Here is a 22,454-nt window from a genome sequence, read left to right on the forward strand (position 1 = left end):
ACAACATAGAACATTGTGCCTGGTACATAAACTGGGAGTAGTTACCCGGAGGGGTGGCTGATCTGGGTTCAGGGAGGTGGTTCTGGCATCAGCCAGCAGGTGGTGAAGAAATTGTAGACTGCAATGGGGTCTCCCTCTGTCTCCTCTTCTCCAGGCTGAATAGACCAAGGGGCCTCAGAAGCTCCTCATACCACTTCCCCTAAAGGCTCTTCACCATTTTTGTTGTCCTCCTCTGGACTCTCTCTAATAGTTATCTGTCTAATATTGCAGTGACCAAAACTGCCCTCAGGACTCGAGGTGAGGCCGCCCAGAGCAGAGCAGAGCAGAGCAGGAAAATCCCCTCCCTTGCCTGGCTGGTGATGCTGTGCCTGATGCCTCCCAGGACACGGCTGGCCCTCCTGGATGCCAGGGTCACTCATATTCAACTTGCCATTGACCAGGACCCTCAGGTCCCTTTCCATGGCACTGCTTTCCAGCATCTCATTCCCCAGTCTGTCTGTACATCTGGGGTTGTCCCATCCCAGGTGCAGAACCCAGCACTTTGCTTTGTTGAACTTCATATGGTTGGTGATTGCCCAACCCTCTAATTTTCTGAGGTCTCTCTGCAGGGCCTTCCTGCCCTGGAGGGAGCCAACAACTCCTCCCAGTTCTTTTTTATCTGCAAACTTGCTCAGTATCCCTTCCAGTCCTGCATCCAGGTCATTCACAAAGATGTAGAAGAGCACAGGCCCTAAGATGGAGCCCTGTGGCATTCCACTAGTGACAGATCACCAGTCTGATGTCACCCCAGCCACTGTCACCCTTTGTGCCTGACCCATGAGTCAGTTGCTCACCCATGACATGATGTGTTTATCCAGCTGTGTGCTCAACATTTTGTCCAGAAGGATCCTGTGAGAGCATCAAAAGCTTTGCTGAAATCCAAATAGATCTCATAAACCAGCTTCCCTTGATCCACTAGGTGAGTTACCTTGTCATAAAATGAAACCAGGTTTGATAAGCAGGACTTTCCTCTCATGAAGCCATGCTGGCTGTGACCAATGACTGCGTTGTCTTTCTGGTGCTTTTTGATACCTTCCAGGATAACCTTCTCCATAATTCTACCAGGCACTGAAGTGAGAGTGACAGACCTGTAGTTTCTGGGGTCCTCCTTCTTGCCCTTCTTGAAAACTGGGACAATGTTCACCAGCTTCCAGTCAGCTGGGACCTCTCCAGATTCCCAAGACTGCTCAAAAATCATTGAGAGATATTTTGCAATGACATCAGCCAGCTCTTTGAGAATTCTTGGATGAAGAATCCCATCAGATCCCATTGATTTGTAGACAGCATCCCTTACAGTCATTTGGATTATAAATGAAAAACCAAAACCTACCTTTGAAAATTCTAGTCACTGTTTATTCAGAAATGCCTATGCTTTTTGCCTGTTGTAAATAAGGCAAACAAAACACATACAGAAATTTTTGGGGTTTGTTCTAGAATTTGTTTCAGTAAGAGTAGAACCTGTACCTAAAGCAGATCACCATAAATTTGAAATTCAGTCAGTTAGGGGTGAAAGCACTTGCATGTGAGCAGAGTACAATTGTTTGTTTTGTTATTTGTTATTTTAAAATATAAGGTATAAAACTTTGAGATACTCTACTTGTGTTTTCTGGTATGAATCCTATAGATGACTCATAAATTATTGGTCAGGTGATCCATGTGACTATTATATCATGATTTACAGGCCACTCAAGAAACATGTTTTATAGTTTTAGTATAAATTTGAATTATATTCTTCTTTGTCTTTTTGATATATGCAATAACACGTGATTTAACGGAGCAATTCATTACTCAGTACTCATGACTAACAAATACTGCCAAGAAATTCTGATGTCACACCTTGCAATAGAAAGCTCTTTTTATGAGTGTCATGCCCAAAGATTTGTTTGGTTCTGAGCTTTACAAACTGAGATTCCATTTCACTGCACACAAAAACTCTAGTGAGAGCCTGAAATAAAATGTAAAGGAAATCTGAGAAAAAGATTTCATTCCAATGCTGGCAGCAGTCAAATACTTGAAATTTAAAATTATATAAACATTTATCATTTCTTTGTGCAGTGTATTTTCCGCTGATAAAAAAAGATTGTAAGTCACAAAGGAAATATAATTGATTGTTTGCTATCTTGTTGTGATGGTTCAAATGTATTTTCTATCTTACATAAACACTAGGGCGACTTACTGCTTTTCAAGCGCCACATACTTCTGTAACACTTAAACTTGGAAATAACTGCTTTACAGAAAAATGGTATTAGCAGAGAATTGAGCATGCAATCACTCAAATGCTAGGAGAGCTCACAAATAGCTCACTTAAAACTTCCATTTAGGCTTATTGTACATTCCTCCAGTATCATGGTGTGTATAACTAGAGACTCAGTAAAAAACTCCACTTCTTAGACTAGACTAGCCTACCATGGGTTTTGTTGGAAGGGTCCTTTAAAGTTGATCTAGTTCCAACTTCCCTGCCATTGGCATGGACATACTTCAGTAGATCACATTTTTAAAAGTGCCATCTAGCCTGACTTTGAAGACCTCCAGGGATGGGGCATTCACAGCTTTTCTTGTTTCAGTGTCTCACCAACCTCATCTTACGTTCCTTACGCCCAATCTAAATCTACTCTCTTCTGCTGACCCTTCTCAATAAAGGCCTTGGTAAAATGTCTCCGCTCTTCCTCTTTCATAAAAGACCCTCTTAAATACTGAAAGGCCACTGTAAGGATTCCCTGAACCTTCTCATTTCCAGGCTGAACTCCAACTCTCTCAGCCTTTCTTCACAGAAGAGGTGCTCCAGCCTGCTGCTTATTTCGTAGTCTTCCTCTGGACCCACTTTAACAGGGCCATGCCTCTCTTGTGTTTGAAGCACCAGAGTTGAATGCAGCACTCTGGGTGGGGTCTCAAGAGAGCAAAGCAGAGGGAGAGAATCACCTCCCTTGATCTGCTGGCCATCCTCTTTTTATGGAAGCCCAGGATTCAATTTGCTGCAGCCCAGGATAGGACTGGCAATCTGGAACCGCAGTTTATTGCTGTAGGCACCAAAGGACATAATCTTTACAGATGCCATGACTCAGGACTAGAATCATGAAACATCACTTAATGAGTTAGAAAATAATTTGCTACAAGGCCCTCAAAAGATTGTACTTTGTTTCCTTTAGCATTCCCGATTTAGGACATCATCTGAAACCATTTTAAAATGCAATAATTTTTCAACAATCCCCTTTTCATTCCATGATTCCTATTACTCAAAAGCACCATCATAATCATCTTTTTTCCAGATAAAGACCATTGGATTTAACATGTTAAATCATGTTTTGTATGTGCATGAGTGTTTGTGGAAGAAAGTGAAGGCAATTAGAACTTTTTTCTTTGCATTTTCTGGAACATATTGCTCAAACTCTCAAATGCATGAGAATAAGATTATTACTTCATATTCAGCTTTATCCTATATTGAAATTCAGAGCAGACTGAAAATACTCTTACAGTTCCAAAAATAGGAACTAGGATTCCCACAGTAAAAATAATAAAAATCAAACATTTATTCTGCTTCTCTTAAAGAAGCTCTAGTCTTAAAGGGAAAGACACGTGGAAAAAAAGATGTTCTAGAAATATTAAAAGCTGAGGTAACATTAATATGGACAGGAATTACAACCCACAAATATGTCTTATGAACCATTGGACTGTGTTCTTCTGTGTACTAAATTTTGTTATGAATCTCTCAAAGGCCATAAAAGCTATTTATTTCTTCTGACCTAGAATAACTTGGCTTGCCAATCAAACTTCCGTGACTGTTCTTCTCAGACATAGTGTACAGAGGCTGTTTAAATCCCAGATATTAAGATTTGACAGATATGAGGGTCTCAGAAACTCAAGATTACCAGTCAAATGAGATATAGAAATGTTCTTCTAAGTATTTGTGGTTGTTTCCTCTCTTTGCTGTTCTACATTGGTGGCAAAACCACAACACTCATTACAAGTAAGTCTTTCTCAATGCTTCTGCTTTTTAATTAAACAGTACAATAGTTATTTCAACAGTAGAAAGAATGTAAATAAACTTAAATGTTGCTCTTTAAAAAATTAGGCACTTTAAAGTCCTTTCATTATTTTGCAAAAAAATAAAAATAATATATTTTAAAATTTATTCTAACTTCTTCCAGTAGTTCAACATGCAATCACTATGAACTTCCTTCTTGCTACAAGTGAAACAAAAGGTTCCACAACACACAGAAATTCAGTAATCCATCTTTAACATAATGAAATACCCACCATTCCCTATGTATTGCAATTGCAAAGCTGAAGGGAAGGAGAACATGAAAATATCAAAAAACCAAAAAAGATCTGATCAGCAATAGTACTGAGAGCTGTAATTTCCCTAGGGTTCTGCTAAGGAGACAAAGCTTTTTAATGCATTGAGAAATACACACTAAGTGATATAGGTTGTATATTCAAATCCCGTGCTGTGAGAATTCACAGGCTTAAGGCCCAGCACTAGCTCCCTACAAGTATGGGTAGAAAATTTTTCACAGTTCTCAGTGCGCATGCACTTTTCTTCCTAAAAATAATGTGTTCAGAGTACAATCCCAAGCTATATTAAGATTCAATCTCACAACCGTTTACTGCCTTCAGAAAATCAGTAGAAAAATTGAGAAAAAGCATTATTAATTTCATAATTCACTCTACAAAATTCATATTCTTTGCTTTCCCTTGAGATGAGGGGTTATCAAAAACTTATCCTTCATAAGATGCTAAGATCTCTAGAAAACTTCTTTTTTTTTATAGCATGCAAGCTTGATTGAATAAGCACAGCCATCACTCATCTCCCTTTATTTTAGATTGATATCTACAAAAAAGGTAAATACCTGGCAAAAAAAGTCTGCTACCTTAGTGTCCTTACCTATTCTGGTTAGCAGAAAAGGCAATTATTTTCACTTAAAAAAATCAGTCCTTGAACTGAACTGTGTTTAGTACCATACAGTAAAAAACACAAATTTAATCTTTAACCTGATCTGTTGTATTTAAATTTATATTAAAAGGGATTTGACTTAAGCTATGTAAGTTTGTGGGCACTCCTAATATGCAACACATTCACTAAGACAACTAGTATGGATTTGGCAAATGTTACTGTAACTATGGATTCCTTTTGCCTATTCTTCTTTTTTTTTTAAGAGTAAATTAAATTAATTTCACTATTAGAAAAGCAATGTTTTTTACTTATAAAACTTTTTTCTTTTTTTCCTCAATCACAGTACATTAGGACATCCTAAAATGACATCAATTAGAAGCAGTCTGAAAAAAACCATCTGCTTAAATGTGTAAAGATGTCAGGAACTTAGCTCCAACTGCTTTGCTTTGCAAATTCATTTCTAGAAATGACAAAAGTGGACAAATTAACTGTGTGAGCATCAATTGGACTAAAAATAAATTCTTTGCTTTCCATATATGACATGATTCCTTTTGCCCATAATACGATTTTGAATGTGATGCCCATACCAAGCTCTCATATTTTGTTTCCCTCCCACATTTATATCCCATGATTAGCAGTTACGGAAGACACTGCATACTAAATTGAGTTGTGACAAAGAATATTTTGATTGGGTAGCCAGCAAGTCAAACAGAATTGGTATTTATGGAGTAATGCTGCATCTTTCTTCTCAATAAGGGCTTTATTTCAGCACTGTGAAATTTAACTGAAATCAGCCCATGGTTTCAAAACTGCATAACAAAGGTATATTCAGTAGCGTTACAGCCAGAAAACAAAACAGTGCTCAGTTCCATCAACAACAAATCAGGCTAAGGCTTGTATGGCATTTGATTTACTGAAAGGAAAACAACACTTCTACTAGGGAAGAATGGAAAAGGAAAAGAGAAACATTGAGTAGCGAAGAATTATTTTTTACATCGAGTTTCAGCAATTGTAGATAGTCTAAGAGGAAGAGAGAGTTACTGAGTAATATAATACTAAAAAGAGTAGGAAAGTCCAGAGACCGCCCATAAGAAAAGATAACTAAATATCAAGGGCAACAGATGTGGAACAAGAAAAGAAAAGTCAGCTATCAAAACCAACATATATCTTGTATGATAAAAAATAAAGCAGACAATAAAATTGCTCAATTGCAAACCACCAGCATTTTCTTTCAGAGTACAAGAGAAGAACAAGGAATAAACTGAAACATAATACTTTCTGAAGTTTGTAGATTATGGATATCTAATTGAGTGTACGATTTTCTATATGTTCTAAATGATGTTGAGCAAGTTATTTTGGCTGAATGAAGCTATAATATATGGTGATCAGAGAATTGCTAGATCTTCACAGTAGAAATGGCTAGCGCAATCTGCGGTCTCAGAGGCAACAGAGAGAGTTTCAGCTTTGTAAAGAAAAATAAACACATGAAAGACAATTAATTTTTAAAGAAGAAAAGTCCCATATCTGTAAAATGAAGAAAACGAAGTAGAAAATGGAACATAAGTCAACAATAAATTCAATAGAGTGAGCTTAGCTGGTAGATCCTAATCACTTAAAAATTGAACACGACAGTGTTACAACTTTCCACATTAGAAAACAAAAATCAATAAATCATAAGTACCTTTGAGAATAATTCATTTTTTCCAGCACTTCATTTTTTTTGAAGTGGATTATGTTATGGGGTTTTTTTTAATGTTTTAAACCCATAAATTTTTTAACATACATATATATATGCATACACACGCACACACACATGTAAATACATACACTACAATACTGTCTCTTTATAGGTAAAGAGTAATACATTAAAATGAACTGAATGAGTCATCTTTACAGAAGAAATTGCTTTGCTTCTCACTCATGGGAAGCATAAAACTGGATGAATGTCTATGCATTTGGTAATACAAATACACCCATAACTACACTTTTTGTGAAACGAGATAAATACTAGTTATATTTTTTATTTGAAATTAGAGTGACTCAAATATCAGTTAAATTAACTGTATCTTTTTCTTGGTTCTGATTTTTCCATTCTACTATTATAACTATTAGACTAATAACTTAGCTATGAAATGTCCTATCAAATTATTACTATTGTTGAGAACTTAATATTTTTTCTGGGTTTTTTCTATAAATACTTGGAAAATACTACAGGTTTCTGAAATTCGATGAACAATACTTTTTTGTAAATTTTCTTTTATTTTGAGAATACTACTAACACAATCTTCATCACTTAAAAGATATTTTATTATAAGGCTCATGTAATGAAAAAATGTAATATTTCATAATATATTGTTCTGGTTTTAAGTTAATTGCTTTTCCTACATTTACATAATAGGATAAAATTTTACACTTTCATTGAGGTAGACGTGATCGTATGTTTGTTGTCAGCTGACAAGTTGCAAGTGGGAGAAGTAGAAAGCATGCAACTTATCAAAAAAGTAACTGATTTTAACAAGAGATGGTTAGAATGAACCAAAAACCAGAAGTTCCTATTGTATCATGCCCTCTTCATCACATTCTCATTTATTTCTGAACAGACCAATTAGTCCTACTGGACAAAGTAAGAAAGGGAAGAATAGAAGAAAAGAGCAATAAAACCATGCACTTGTTGAGTAAGCTACAACACTGCCTCTAGAAGAGCATGTTATACAGTCTACAAACAATGTAAGATTTAACTACTAGTTTCAGCACAGAAAATGCTGTTAGTCAGGAAGACCCTGTTATAGCAAGGAAAAACACTCTAATTAGAACCAGAAAAAAGAGTACTGGAGAATATATCGAAAATATATCACATGACTTTGTATTTTACTTCTTTGTCATTTCTGTAGCTTGCCAATCACAATCATTTTTGACTGCTCAGAGGAAAACTAATAGTAGGTAGGTATGATGTGAGGATATTCCATACTTATGAGACTATATGATAGAACAAAATTCTACAGACAACAGAGTCATGACTTCTCTGTGGGCATGCTTTATTAGCCTAATTCAGGTGTTCAGAATCTTCCTCTCTGTCCATTGACTCCATAGATATGATCTAACTATAAATGTATACATATGTGTGCATGCAAATAAGTGCTGTACTGGGCCTGGAAATTATAGAGTTCGCTGTCTTCATAGCAGCTCATATGGTGCTGTGTCTTAGGTTTGTGGCCAAAATAATACTGATAACACACTAGTGTTCTGGCTTTTGCTGAACAACATCGAGGTCATCTCTATCTCCCACTATGCTCTCCCAGTAAATAAATTGGGATTGTACAATAGGTTGGGTCAGAACACAACCAGGCAGATGACCTGAACTAACAAGAGATCTTCCATACCACATGAAGTTGTGCTCAGCAACAAAAGGGAAAAGAGGGGGACTAGGGACATTAGCCATATTTGGCTGTGCATCAATATGCCTGTGGGAGGTGGTGAGTAGCTGCCTTTAAATCACTTTTGTTTTCTCTCTCTCTTCTTCACCTTATCCTTCACTTATTAAACAATGTTTTTTGTCGGCCCTGAAGCTTTCTTGCTTTTAGTATTCCTTTCCTCTTCCCCCATCCCACTGGAGTGGGCAGGAGGTGAGTGAGTAGTTGTGTGGTGTTTAACTGCCCACTGGTATTAAACCACAACATATAACCAAGTTACCCAAATTAAGATCCTAGAATAAGGTGGCATGAATTCCCTCACAGATATCTGAGAATTAAACCAGCCATTAAATTTTGTTAAACTGTTCAGATCCTGCAATGGGGCTCAACAGTTGACAGCAAGACTATTTTAACAGTTCAAAAATATGCACAAACTAATGATGTTTTATTGTCACCAATGGGAAAACAAACAAATAAACAAACAAACAATGAAGATGATGAAAAAGCCAACAGTAGGAGACCAAAAGAAGTTCACATTTTTAAATACTGATTGTATGTGTTTGAAAATAGATATAGAATGTGTTATCTGGCATTTTTTCATTTCTGGGGAATTTTCACAGAAGTCTAGACTGCAAATACATAACATACGAATTATTAAACTTCTCATCTGCATATTTAAAATAACTTCTACCATTGTAATAAACATAAAAAGATTATATAAATGGGAAAACAAGGCAGTGAATATTAGTAGTAAGGTTCGGTAACAGTACAACTTAATGGGATGGGAAGGGTTATCAGCTATGTGACTTTTGGCAAATAACATCACCTTGTTTTCAGGCTTTTACATCAATAGAACAAAGATTCCAATTCAACACAATTTCAATTTTAAAAATTCCAACCTATTTATTGAACAATCCACAGATTTTAAAATGGTATATAGTATATGCCAAATATATCTTCTAAAATAATAATAAAAAACAATTAAAATTTTATTTTTCCTTTCTAACCATAAAGATCATTGTGCTAGTTTGTACTTACCTTGGTATGTCAACTTAAATCCTTGCCTGTTTTCTGAGTGATCACTATAAAAATGGACAAGTGTTTCATGAGTAGTACTTAGCAAGGGTGATGGGAGTTCCGTTCCACTAAACTGGCCGATCATAGAACTGGTGTGGTGAGGCCCATTCTGAATTTCAAGGAAATCATGATTTGCTTCAGTAGAGAAATTCAGAAACTGAATGTGTGCACCTGCAGCATTGAGAAAGAAATAAAAATTTTATAACTCATGTTGCTTAATACTACAGCATGTAAATTAAAAAAAAATATACTAGTTGTTACAGGCACTATGCTTATATTTTAGTCACTATTCAAAATGGGATGCTTAAGTTAAAGAAATAGCTGCAAAGTATTATAAGAGTTATAGTTTCCAATTTTTTTGGTTACCAATAAATATCATAACCACACATGAAGGGACAAATGAAAGTAAGCCATAAAGTCACAAAGTCAACACCAGGGATTTTTCATATTCCTAAACTAGTCAACATAAAGACTCAAGGGAGGGGCAAATCATAAATCCTGCTGTGCCATGGCATGGCTGGGACTCTGCCATCCCAAGTGCATCCCTGTAGCCGGGCCAAGGCCTCTCACAGAGGCTCAGGATCAGCTCAGCACCCAGGAAGGTTACTAACAGAGTGACATTTCAGAGGCACAAGTTTACCTACCTAGTTCCAACTATCTACTCTACTTTGTTTGTCCTGCCCCTTGTCACCTATATTTGTCTCCTTTTCCCTCTAACTTGGGCCAGTGTGCCTTCAGAGCCATTTTACCCTGCATGCAGCCCTATAAGATGCACCGAACTACAGACTGGTTACAGGTGCTAACTCCAGAGAATTTACCACAAACCCTCTCTGGGAATCAAGTGCTTGAACAAGGCCTTTAAGCATTCAAAAAATGCTGAACAGTTGGAATTATAAACATAATCTCATGGGAAGAACTGTTTTGAAGTTCTGGCACTACTTCATGTGGACTAAGGACTTGAAATCCAGTCTTAAACCATGCCTATGTATCATATCAAAACAGAAGTGAGGGATGAATTCCTGGTTTGGAAGCCTAGTACCAAGTAACTTGCAACTGCACTTTTTGGGCCTAACATTGCTCTAGTAGACAGTGAAGAACCAGCTGTAATAGAATAAAACAGAGTTACTGAATGAGCCAATAAAGCGGTGTGAAATATTCAATGCCTTAACTCTGCTTGACATTCTTACTTAGCAGTCGAGACATATTCTTCATTCCAGGAGAGACCATTATAGACTAATTACCACGGTAATAGATTACCAGGGTAATTCACTCAGTCTTGTTTATAGCTGATTTCTTCACCTCTGTGGTTTAAGATTGAATCAATTGTATAAAAAAGAATTTTTTTTTTTCTACAAGAGGAATTAAATAAGATACCAAATAAACTGGGTTTTATAGAACACTTGTAGAAATATGGGCTATTTAGTTCTAGTACCTTCTCTGACCTATGAAAAATGGGAGGTATGAAATCAAGTATTTTGGCTGCTGAATAAGAACACTTAACACAATGCTATCAATAGAGAGGTACACACCAAACATATCAGAGTCACAATATCAGCCATCTCTGTATGATGTCGGATATGGTTAGTCTGACTTGAATGAAGTCACTAATTTTACAATACTCTCGGGATCTGAGATGGGGTAAGGACACCAAGCAGCCTGGAAACATCTTGACTTCAGTATCATGGCTAGTGATTTCCAACAGAGACTGGATGCCAACACCATAGAAATGATAAAGAATTGAGCAGCCACTTAACGTTATGCCTAAATTGTGAAAGTTACAAGCAGATAATCAAATTTGGCATATTTATATAGAGCCCGAATAATTGTTTAGGTATTTAAATAAAAGTACTGTTATGAAATAGTCTCTGATGAGCCATGGAGTACCTTTAAAACTGAATCATTCTAATTTAATCCCTGAAAAGGAATTTCTATGTCCATTTGTATATATTCAGTATAGAAAGGCTTTGTGTTTTAAAAGTCAAAAAATAGGTTTAAAGGTAATTAAAAAAAAAAAAACCAACCAAACCTACTTAAAGTAGTTTCAAACATGCTAATTTCAATTAGAGAACACACTGTATGTGTCCCCTCAAGCCTTAAGTCCAAGTTTATAGAATTTGCAAATGTCAATTTGATATGTCAAAGAAAAATTTTTCTACACTAAACTATTTCTTACATAAAATTACATGGAATAAAACTGATAGCTACAGGAAATAAATCATTATCTGGTCAAACTATAATTATATTACTTCCTGCTCTAATCTCAACAGCACTTCCTCTCTCACTTGAAGGTACTGTGAATAAAGAAAATTCCAAGCTGAGCTAATTGTTTTTAGAAATGTTAATTAATTAACAGCTACCTGAGAAAATTTCAAAATCACAACAACTCACTTGAAAAAATATATTTTTTTATTTTAAAATATTTGGATTTTAGTAGCGTCTTCTTTTACATGACTGATGTATTTTCATGTAATGAAGAGAGCACTACATTTTGGGACACATTTAGCTCCCACAATTTTATTGTTAGACTTTGTTTAAGCACACAGTTGTTTCGATACAATAGAATGCAAGTATACAAGCAGCTTTTCAGTAGACAAGCTTATACTTTTAATTAAAATAATATCCAAGATGTTTCAGTAGGAGTACATTGTGAAAGATCACATCGATTGCAATTTTAAACCTCATATAAAGATATTATATGTGGATTATTTAACAAATACTTCGGAAAAAATATTGCTGTAGGGACTTGATGGTAAAAAATGTCTTTTGTAGTATTTTTGAAGACAATGATAGATCAGTGCTATGAATACCTTTTACCTGTTAAAACCCTTACTAAATAAAACTATTGTCTTTTCTACTTATAGACTTACCACCACCAGAGACTTTCAGAAAAGTGAGAAAAATAATAAAAAGATACAAGATGCTCTTGTGCAATTAATTCATGAAACATTTTCTACTTGAAAAAGCTTAAAGAAAAAGAGCAACTCTGAGAAATACAAAGGACTGTTTTTCAAAGGCAGTATTGTAATAACCTAAGTAGGATGGCATTGCTTATCATTTTTGTTTCCTGCAAATGTAGCTGGGGAATATCAAAACTAGCAAAGGATGTTCTGTCTTGGTTCTCCTATATCTATAAGGATATCTAAGGCTACTAAGGCTATCCATAACTATGATGGATCAGTTTTACCAGGTGTTCACTGATAAAGGACACTATTCTAAACAGCAGCAAAGTATTTCTACATATTAACTTAGTGAAATACTATGAAAGTAGTACATCTCACTACAAAAATCTCTGTTATGAATGCAAATGGAGAAAATGAAAAATAAACGAATTTCCTCGGATAAGAATAGGGAATTTTGTAACAAGTTTTTAAAATTAATTTTCTTATTGAGCATTGGCATTGAATTTACAGTATGGGACATGAAGTTTCACAGCAAGAAAACTTATTCCTATTTCAGTTCTGATAATGATAGAAGACTGTGTTTTATACATGAACTTAGAGATCTCTTATTATCTATCATTACCTTTTCAACATAGTTATTACTTATTTGTGAAGATATTTTCTGTATGACAATAGTTTTAATGTAAACCTAGAAAGATTCTAAGTTGGCAACTGTAATCTAGGATTTGGAACACATTTTGAGAATGCTTTTAACCAAATTCATAGTTCTAGAAGTGAGGCTTTGTCTATTTTTATAGAACATAAATTACTGTTAAAACATCACTTGGAGAACAAAATTTAGAAATTTAATTTAGAAGTCACATTATTTATTTCATCTGATATATCTTCATGCCACAGATTTCACTCGCTTTGAAATCAGTTTCTGAGACAGCATGAGTTAATAACAAGTTGCTTTGGCAAAGTCACATTTAAAAATTGACAACCAGTTTCATTTCAAAGATAGCAAATAATTATGTAAGGGTTCACAATACATTCACTGGATAAAATCTACTTCATATTGGAAACCATAATACTCATATATATATTTCAATCTGATGATTACAAATAATTGCTTTTCCAATATAAGTTTACTTACCATATCCAATAGGCAATAAAATTTTCCATGTACAATCTAAGTTGCTAGGGTAATTTCCAGGAAAACCTGGGCTCAGGATCACACCAGCCATGTTTGTCAGTGTTCCACCACATTTAGCTATTAAAAACAAAAAGAAAATCACTGTATCTTTTATTATTTCCTAATATTTGACATATGTTTAATTCAAAATGGATTTTCCATTTTATTCCCGTGACCCAAAAGCAGTGAAATTTATCACAGTCAAAAAACTCGTCATGAAGGAGGAAAAAAAAGGATTTGATTGAGATCAAAATCTTTGTGTAAGGTGATATGTTCCCTGTAATATAACTACAAATGTGTAATTGCACATATAGACCAGGCAACCCATTGCCTCAGCTTGGCAGTTACTGTTAAAAATGTCAGGTGATATGTTGAGATATGTTTCACAATCAGAGGAACAAATCTGAAATTAAACTGAATTATGATCCCAAATAATGATGCAACAGATCCATTACTCAATATAACCAAAACTACACTTGAATTTAAAAACAAAGAAGCAAACAAAAACCCCACCAGAGTTTTTGCTTCAATTCAGAAAGAGGATAGACTTGCTGCATAACAGAAGTATTCTTTGCTTTCAATTGGTATGCTTCTATTCAGCAAATTCATATGTCTGGAAATTGAAAACCCATTTGCATCACTTAGGATGACATAAAGCTAAGCTGTAAATACTTGAAGCAACCTGCAAAAAAGTGGCTGAGCTTACACATATGCTAGGACAGTAATATGAAGTAAGAATAACTTCAAGAAATCAAATTAGAATGCTGTAATTTATATTTATTATTTGAGGAATCATTACTTTAAGGCCTGTGAGTCTGCATGCCAGGCATTACATTGATACATGATCTGATAACACAATTGTGACATTGTGTTACTCTCTGTTGTAATAATTGTACTGATTTTGGCTTGCATTCTATAGAAATCAACATTTTAAGTGTTAGAGACGAGAGAAAAGGGAGGATCATATTTTAAGGGTTTGTTTTTTCTCTTAGGGGTATTTTAGCTCCCGGGATATCATAATTCAATGAGTTCAATGTTTGCAAAAAGGAACTATATTTAGTATGCAAGGTGAAACATAAGGGTGAAACAAAAAGAAAAGAAACAACAAAAGTGCCCAAAGCCCAAAACACCCCTCCTTGAATAAGTTTTCCATTTCTAAAACTGATTTGAAGGAAATGCACTGCTTTCATATCAATCAGAAGTGATTGCTTCTGTAGAAGTTGACAATACAAAATAATATATGGGCTCAACTTGACAAGGAATCTCTAAAACCATTTCACATTAGTGCTGTTCAATATCATCCCAATATTTTGAATTCCTCTTAGATATGAAACTAGTAGGAACAGCTTTTGCTGATTGAATATTAAAATTAAAAGCATTCACTGAATAATGTATTTCAAAGCTGAAGTGACAGAACATTATGATGGACCTGTGCTTCTCACCCCTCAATTCCTGCTTTTTCTTGAAATAAGCATACCAAAATACAGCAGAATCTTGACTGTCTTAAATTTTATCTAATTAAGAAACAATACTACAGAAGATTATTTTCTACACACAGAAAACTCAGATCCATTTGGCTAAGTTCTAAATGTACTTAAAAGGAAAATGCTTTTTAGCTTTACTTTTAACTCAGCATCATTTAACAGCTTTCTCAGATGAAAAGAGCCAGCCTTTTCTGGATCCCTAGAACTCCTTTTCATTCCACCACCCCTGAAGGCTTGGCTTCAGAGCTGCTCTTCACTACCGCTTCTTTAGGAAATCTCCTAGGTGCCCTGCATGACCTGCCTGGGTCCAAGGTTTTCCAAGCTGAGCATGCTGCAAAAGGAATCTGTTAATGTCCTCTCCTTTATAAAGAAGATTCAGCCTGATTCAAAGCAGAGTATTCAGGACAAGCTAAACAATGGTTAACATATGGGTTACCTCCTTTGCTCACTCTCACGATATTTTTTTTTAAATAGCATTTCACTATATATAGACAAAAAAAATCTTTTTTTTTTTTCCATATTTCATAGATACAAATGGAAACTCAAAAAAGTTTTGAATGAAGCAGAATTAAGTTGAGGAACAATAGACATGACAAGGTCAGGAGTTTCTTGTGGCTGATGGTCAGAACACTGAAAACAAGTTTCCATACCAATGCAGAGAGGAGATGGATAGTTCCAGCGTCGAACTGTTCCTGGCATACAAGAAATATGAGAACGGCCCTGTTTGGAAAGGGCAAAAAATCAGATTACTGATATTTATTTATGGGACTTTTCTGAAAAACAGAGCTACAGAGGACCTCCTGGATAATCTAATCAGCGAACTACATAATAATTACTTGAATGAAACTCTATTTTCAAATAGTTCAGGTTTCATGTTCTTATTCTTCTATTGCATAAATATTCTCAAACACCTTTCTTCTGGTAACTTGAAAACCTCTTAAATGTATGGTTATAAGACAGAAGCAGTTAACTGTGTGCATTCATATAGTCTAATTAGTTCACTCCCTGTTTCAATTCCAATGTATTCCATCTGTCGTGATAGAGGGGAAACCCAGACGCTCAATATGAGTGATCAGCAGGAATCCGATTTATTGATTGTACCAGAACTCCTTATATACTAACAATAATAAGCTTTATGCATATTCGTAACGGCGCATTCTAAGTGGTTCACGTTGATTAAGCTGATTCTAAACCCCTCCTTAGACCCCCTTTCGTGGTCAGCAGTTCTGCCTTTTTCCCTGGCCTTCTAACCACAGATGTTCATTGTTTTGCTGCCAAAACCTAACCTTGCTGGCTCTGCAAATAAACCCATAGTTCAGCAGTAAGACTCAATGGTGGTTCAGTTACTGAGCAAGATACATGTAATATTCTGTAACTTCAGTTGTTACACAGGATGTGTGGTGCATTGTCTTACGAGACCTTGCTCAGCTAGCTGCAAGAGTCTATGTGCCCGTTCTCACGTAGCCAGCTTCTCAGATCAGTAAGCTGCAAAGGATCTGTATATCCTGAATCTATATGTCCCTTTTCACGTAACCAATCTCTCACATCCATCCACAGTGCAAGCATGGTGGTTGATTTTTAGGCTGCAATCCGGAGTAAATCAACCATTGCTCTGTGTGAGTAGTACAGACACAGAGAGGAATTTGTTCCACATCTACTTGCTACAGATATTCAATGTGGACCATGCCAAGACTGTCATCAACAAATAGCAGCAGGCCTTGACCTCTCACATGGCCTCACAACACGACCCACTGCATACATGCAACATCTTGGCAGACAGCTGTAGGAATACAAGTGCCTCTTTATTTAGCTGTCGAGAATAATTTAATCTGCCTATTTTTAAGAAAAATCACAAGAACCAAGCAGACTCGTGTGATGGCAGGAATTAAGACATGGCTATAACTTGCAAAGTCTAATCCCACATACTTCAGGGTGACTGCCTAGGGCCAAAATGCTCCCATCTTCATTTTTCCTAGGAACAGTTCAAACTGAAAACAGTAGCACAAAAAGTCTTTTTTTGCCAATTCTGTCCTTTGAGGTACTCAGGTTATGTATTCTGCTGCTGAAATGCAAAAGCTGAATAAACTGGCAAGAGTGAGAGCAACTGATATAAAGATTGAGACACGGGACTGAGAACAAGGTTTATTTTCTGCTTTAATCATTTGGATATACAAACTGGAGCAAGTCACTTAACATCCCTAGTTTATTTTTATGGAGTATATTAGAAGTCTAAAATTTAGTAAGCCAGCACATCTTATCAATATAATATGAAGATTTATTTAAATATTATTTTTCCATAGCAATCATAATCTCATAAAAATAAGAAAAAGAATGAATAGGTAAACTGCAATAAAAAAAAATCCATTTGATGACATTTCTTTCACATCATTTGGAATGTTTACACACAACCTTGAATAAAGTTCATATAGAATTGCATGGGATAAAACTACTTTAATTAATCATTTAGTAAAGTATATTTAGGCAATCATCTTCTGAACGCTAAACTGAAATACATCCAGAAAATTACTTGGAAGGAAAAAAAAGGATCAGTTTTCACTAAAATAATGAAAAATGAATTAGACTTTTTCTTCTAAAAACAATACAAATTGATAATTCAATAAAAATATTTTCCTTAAAAGCAACGTTTTTAAAGGAAAAAAAGTGCATGCACCTACTGTGTCATCTTAGTTACTTGAAAAATGGATGAGGTTTTGAATAATTTAATTAATGCAATATTCCCTGTTTTACACCCTCTTTCACTCCCTCTTTCTAGTCTTCCATGATTGCACTCTTTTAGTTTATTCTCTTTTCCTAGTTTTCTGTGATTGCATGTCTCTGATGTGAGTCAAGGGGGAAGCCATAATTTAACTACCCCAGTCAGGAAAAACGTAAAATAGCCATAAAAGATCTTTTGAAAAATAAAATTAAATGATTCCTCTAGCTTCAAGCCTCTTTCCAACAAGAGCACGCTCTGATTTCAGTCTTTTAAAGTTCCCTCCTGCGGAGAGACACTTAATCCTACAGCTAGCAATTACCTTTCTTATGCATCTCCAGGTAGCAGTTTGAGCTCTATGACTTTTCTGGTAAGTCTCAATTATAAACTAATCCACACCTGATTGTTATCGCTAGCTGTGAATATGTTCTCTAAAGACTGAGGATAAATTCACAGCTAGAATGAAAAAAAAAAAAGATTCTGAAAAGTTATGCTGGTCTATATTTGTTGAATAGCAAACATACTGTGACTCTTAGAACCTTATTTTCATTACTATTTCTTTTTAATTTGGACCCATTTTACTTGTCCTGTCTATATATATAGCATGAGTAACATGCTATATATATATAGATAGATATGTATGCACTTTCTTACAGCAGAGTCCATACAGCATAGCAATTCTCATCAATATTTTGAAAAGGTTCAGACTCTTTTCTATTGAATTTGGATATTGAAGGTCTTCTGTTTTACACTTTGAACGAGCTCATGAAACTAGTTTTTATATATGTCAGCTTCCACAGATAGTGTTAGATTTTTAGATGTATGGAAAAAGAGGTTTATGGTTGGAATATATACAGTTAAGGAACAATATGCTGTGAAATTTTAAGAAAGTATTTAATGATAGAATCCCTGTAATTATATAAAAAAAGTGCAGTTAGTCATATTAAAGGGCTACAGATAAGACCTGCATATAGACAAAAGACATTATACGGTTTTGTGATAGTGATATACGTAGTGCATTGAAATTTAGCATTAATACAGATGAGAGGTTTTTTTGTGTGCAGATCTCTTCTTCACAAATGAATTATACTAATACTGTATTTATGAACTCACATTTCTGATCATTTTGTAAGTAAGAGTAGATCTAAAACATCAAGCTAGGGTTAACAATGTGGATCTTCAAAAGGTTTCCTGTACTTATTCCAACCATTTCTGAAGTAATCAAATTCTACTGTTATCAGTCCACATCAATATTTCACCAGTACTATTTTAAGTATGGACAGAATACTTGATGGTGCTTGAGCATGTATCCATTTCTAATCCATGTAAGTAAAGACACAATAATGATGCCCTTTTTTTCCATATGCAAAATTTAGATGTTTCCTTGTTGAAAAAGGTAGGGATAAAAGAGTCTGCAATATGATGGGCAATACAAGCAGAGGTCACACCACTAAATCTAAGCAGTTTAAAATTAGGTACCTGTGTTAACCTTTTGATATCAGTGAAGAAGGACAATACTTTAAGAGTAAAGTTCCTATTCTAACAGAAAATCTTAGAATTAATACACTTGGAAGTGTACGGCTGTTTATCTCTAGTATCACAATGAAAGTCTAAACAGCTGATTGAGATCAGATGGCTGTTTTTTAGATTAAATAAATTGGATTATACATTATTTCAACTCAATAGGAAACCATTAGTATAGGGTTAGTTTTTCACTTTTTTTTCCATCAGATCACTGCTATAAGCTTAGCCAAAAATCAGATGTTTACCTATATGTGTTTTAGTCATAACAGCTCAGAAGTAGTGACCTGGATCACGGCAACAAGGCACTAAACAAACACTTCTTGGCAATTATATGAACAGCAATTATATAACAGCTCTACCAGCAGATTCTGATCCTTTCACCATAAAGTGGAACTGAATAAAAATATATGAACAATTGCACACAACTCTTAAAATACAATTATATTTATTGTTGTGTAACCAAGTTTCTTACAGGCTGACTTCCAGATAGACTCTGCATCGAAATAGACTGTCCTGAGTCTACAGATGAATAATGCTAAATTCAGCTTAATGCATGCAAAAAAGCCCTAAAAGAACATATAAGCTACATATCTACTAGGGGAAGTGTGTGGGCTTGTTTTCTAGCCTTGAGTGCAAATGTACAATGTTTTGTATATCTACCTCCTCAACTTTTATCTTCTGAATTCATCTCCAAAAGAAATGCCATGATGCAAACTGCCTGTCTCTGACTTGTGATAATTACCGAACTGTTATATTTCAGCTTGGCCAAAACCATGTCAGCACTCCATTCCAACAAATAAACAGTGCTGAGGATGAAATTTCAGTTCCCATATCTTTGTCTCAGCTATAGCAACATCAGTATAGCCACATAATATGTCCTTTCATAATTTATTTAGTTTACTGCTACTTTGAAATAGAAAACTGTTAATGGCTCAACAGCAGTCTTTAAATGAAAGTCTGAATCTATTTTGGAGCCAAGTTTTAATGACAGATAGTTCTTCTGAAGGGACCATGTCATAAAAATGTTATCAAATCTCTCATTTTCTTACTGGCATGCTACCTACAAAGGATACTGAAAGGGAAAGATGAAATAGAGAAAATAAAGTTTAAACACCAAAAGTTAAAGGGTTTATACCATAACGTATTTTCAAAATAATATTAATTTTGAAAGAAAAAAAATGTAAATAGTTCGTATATGAACAATCAGCTGGCTTTTAAGCAACCCTCAAACTGTTAAAGAAGCAATGAGTGCTCAGGGTGGATAGAGAATAGGCTTTGTTGTGCTCAAGTCTTGAATCTTTTCTAATTAGCAGAATACTAGCATAACAAAATATTTTTGCTATGGATATGGAATGCTCCTGATGCAGGTTGTTTCAAGTCATGTAATACAAGTAAAGAGAATGAATTAGTTAAATACTTGACCTATACCTGCCATACATGACTGAAAACGTATGCATATTCCTGGTTACCTAGAGAGACGTTTCATGTGCAGGTGTTCCCACAGCCAGCCTAAGGGGTAAGATGCTTAGTCTGAATCCTGGCAGAATTTTAGTACAATGGTAAGAAATATAGAGACCGAAGAAATATCCTATATATGTTGAGAGAACACTCAATTGGCAGTTCTCAGATGGGCAACTTTATCCTTGTAAGGAGAAGTTGTGATGCTTTGCTTTCTCTGATATGGATTTTACACTGTCTTGAGTGGGACCTATTACCAACCGAATAATTCTGAACTCAGGTGTTCTCAATGTATTTTACCAGTGGTGGATTATATATAAACAAATTAGAGAAACTAGTGAGGAAAGAAAAAAAGCTTTTAGTCTTAGATTTACAGTGTGCTGAAACATTTACAAAGAGCAGCTCAATCATATGTCTACCATGGGAAACTAAACCAGTATGTGAACATCCCCAATCAGTGAACTAATTTCTAATACCTTTCCCTGAAAGATTTTTAAGAGCAGATTTAGCATGAAAAAAATTTGCGTTAGAAACAATTCTACAATTCCTGAGCAGAGGACAAAATCCCACAATGTATTTCTACATTAAAATTTCACCTAGATAAATCAATCTCCCAAAAGGAAAAACACAGTACTCTACAGGATAGCACTATAACAATTTTCTAGAGAAAACATTTTATCCATGTTATTTCAATGTCCATTTTGATGGCCTTTACTGCTCAATGGTATGTTGATCTAAGACAAGATTTGCCAGCCCAGATTCTCTGGGGCCCAGAAATGTCACACATCTGTAGCTTTATAATTTGGGAGCACTTGCATAGGCTCTACTTAAATCATCTCTATGTACACGATACAGACTGTTCATTAGAATACGTTTTTGGCAGGTCTCTTGGCATTTTATTGCAATTAGTCCACAGTGCATTATTCAAAGAAAAAAAGAAAGAAAGAAATACCTGTAATGTATATCCTGGCTCACACTGAAATGACAAAACATCATTCACCATATATCTATCTCCTGATTTCATCCCATTGCTAGGAATTACTGGTTCTGGACAGGCAGCAAGGCCTACAGCTGGAAAAAGTAAAGACAAAGATTGAAAAAACATAGGTATGCAGGTCTTCATTGATATTCTTCATTGATATTGATAGTGCCTTAATGAACTCTTTCCATAGAATTATGGGTTTTTAAGAAAACATTAATTAAAAATTCCTTTCAACAATAAACTGAAATTTTGTTTAAAACACAGAAGTTTTCAGAACTGTTCTACAGAATACAAGTGATATGACTGAACCACAAAGACTATACACTGTGACTATACCAGTTACTAGGTCACATTGCTATGACACACTATACAGTTTTATAGTCTCCAAAACAGCATTCTGATGTTAGTTTGTTAAAAAGCCTGGGTTTTATTGTTTGCTTGTTTCTCTTTGTTAGGGCTTTTTAATAATTTCTTATCCTTGTGAAGGAAGTGGAGGGAGAAAGAGGGAATACACTTTATGCATAGTCTCTCTTTTCAACAATAAATGAGCAGAATATTTTGGTGGTTCCTTATTCTTAGGCCACTCCACAGACTATAAAGAAGTTTAGACATTGAAATTTAGTACTCTTAGCCCAAAACTAAATCTTTGCATAGGTGTGACTGGATAGTCTGTTCTTAATTATTTTTAAGCCAGGTGTGAGAAAACAAAAGATTGGTTTCACAAAGATTCTCCATTATTAGTAATTTCTCAAATTTTTTCACCTAAATTTGACAAGCTAAAGTACAAACTTCTGCTTTTTGT

The 22,454-nt window shown here is 35.1% G+C and overlaps 1 protein-coding gene across 2 annotated transcripts in view; it reads right to left on the reverse strand.

Moving 5' to 3' along the window:
- Window positions 1–22,454, reverse strand: part of CSMD1 (CUB and Sushi multiple domains 1) — a 1,116,713-nt gene that overhangs the window by 115,750 nt on the left and 978,509 nt on the right. For both annotated transcript variants that reach the window (XM_032104597.1, XM_032104596.1), the window contains exons 38-41: window positions 21,623–21,741; window positions 15,626–15,695; window positions 13,453–13,569; window positions 9,379–9,588 (exon numbers count right to left, since the gene is read on the reverse strand). In XM_032104597.1, coding sequence (XP_031960488.1) covers window positions 9,379–9,588; window positions 13,453–13,569; window positions 15,626–15,695; window positions 21,623–21,741 — 516 coding nt within the window. The remainder of the gene's footprint in view (window positions 1–9,378; window positions 9,589–13,452; window positions 13,570–15,625; window positions 15,696–21,622; window positions 21,742–22,454) is intronic.

Source organism: Corvus moneduloides, chromosome 3 (genome assembly GCF_009650955.1).
Source record: "Corvus moneduloides isolate bCorMon1 chromosome 3, bCorMon1.pri, whole genome shotgun sequence".
Classification (NCBI taxonomy): domain Eukaryota; kingdom Metazoa; phylum Chordata; class Aves; order Passeriformes; family Corvidae; genus Corvus; species Corvus moneduloides.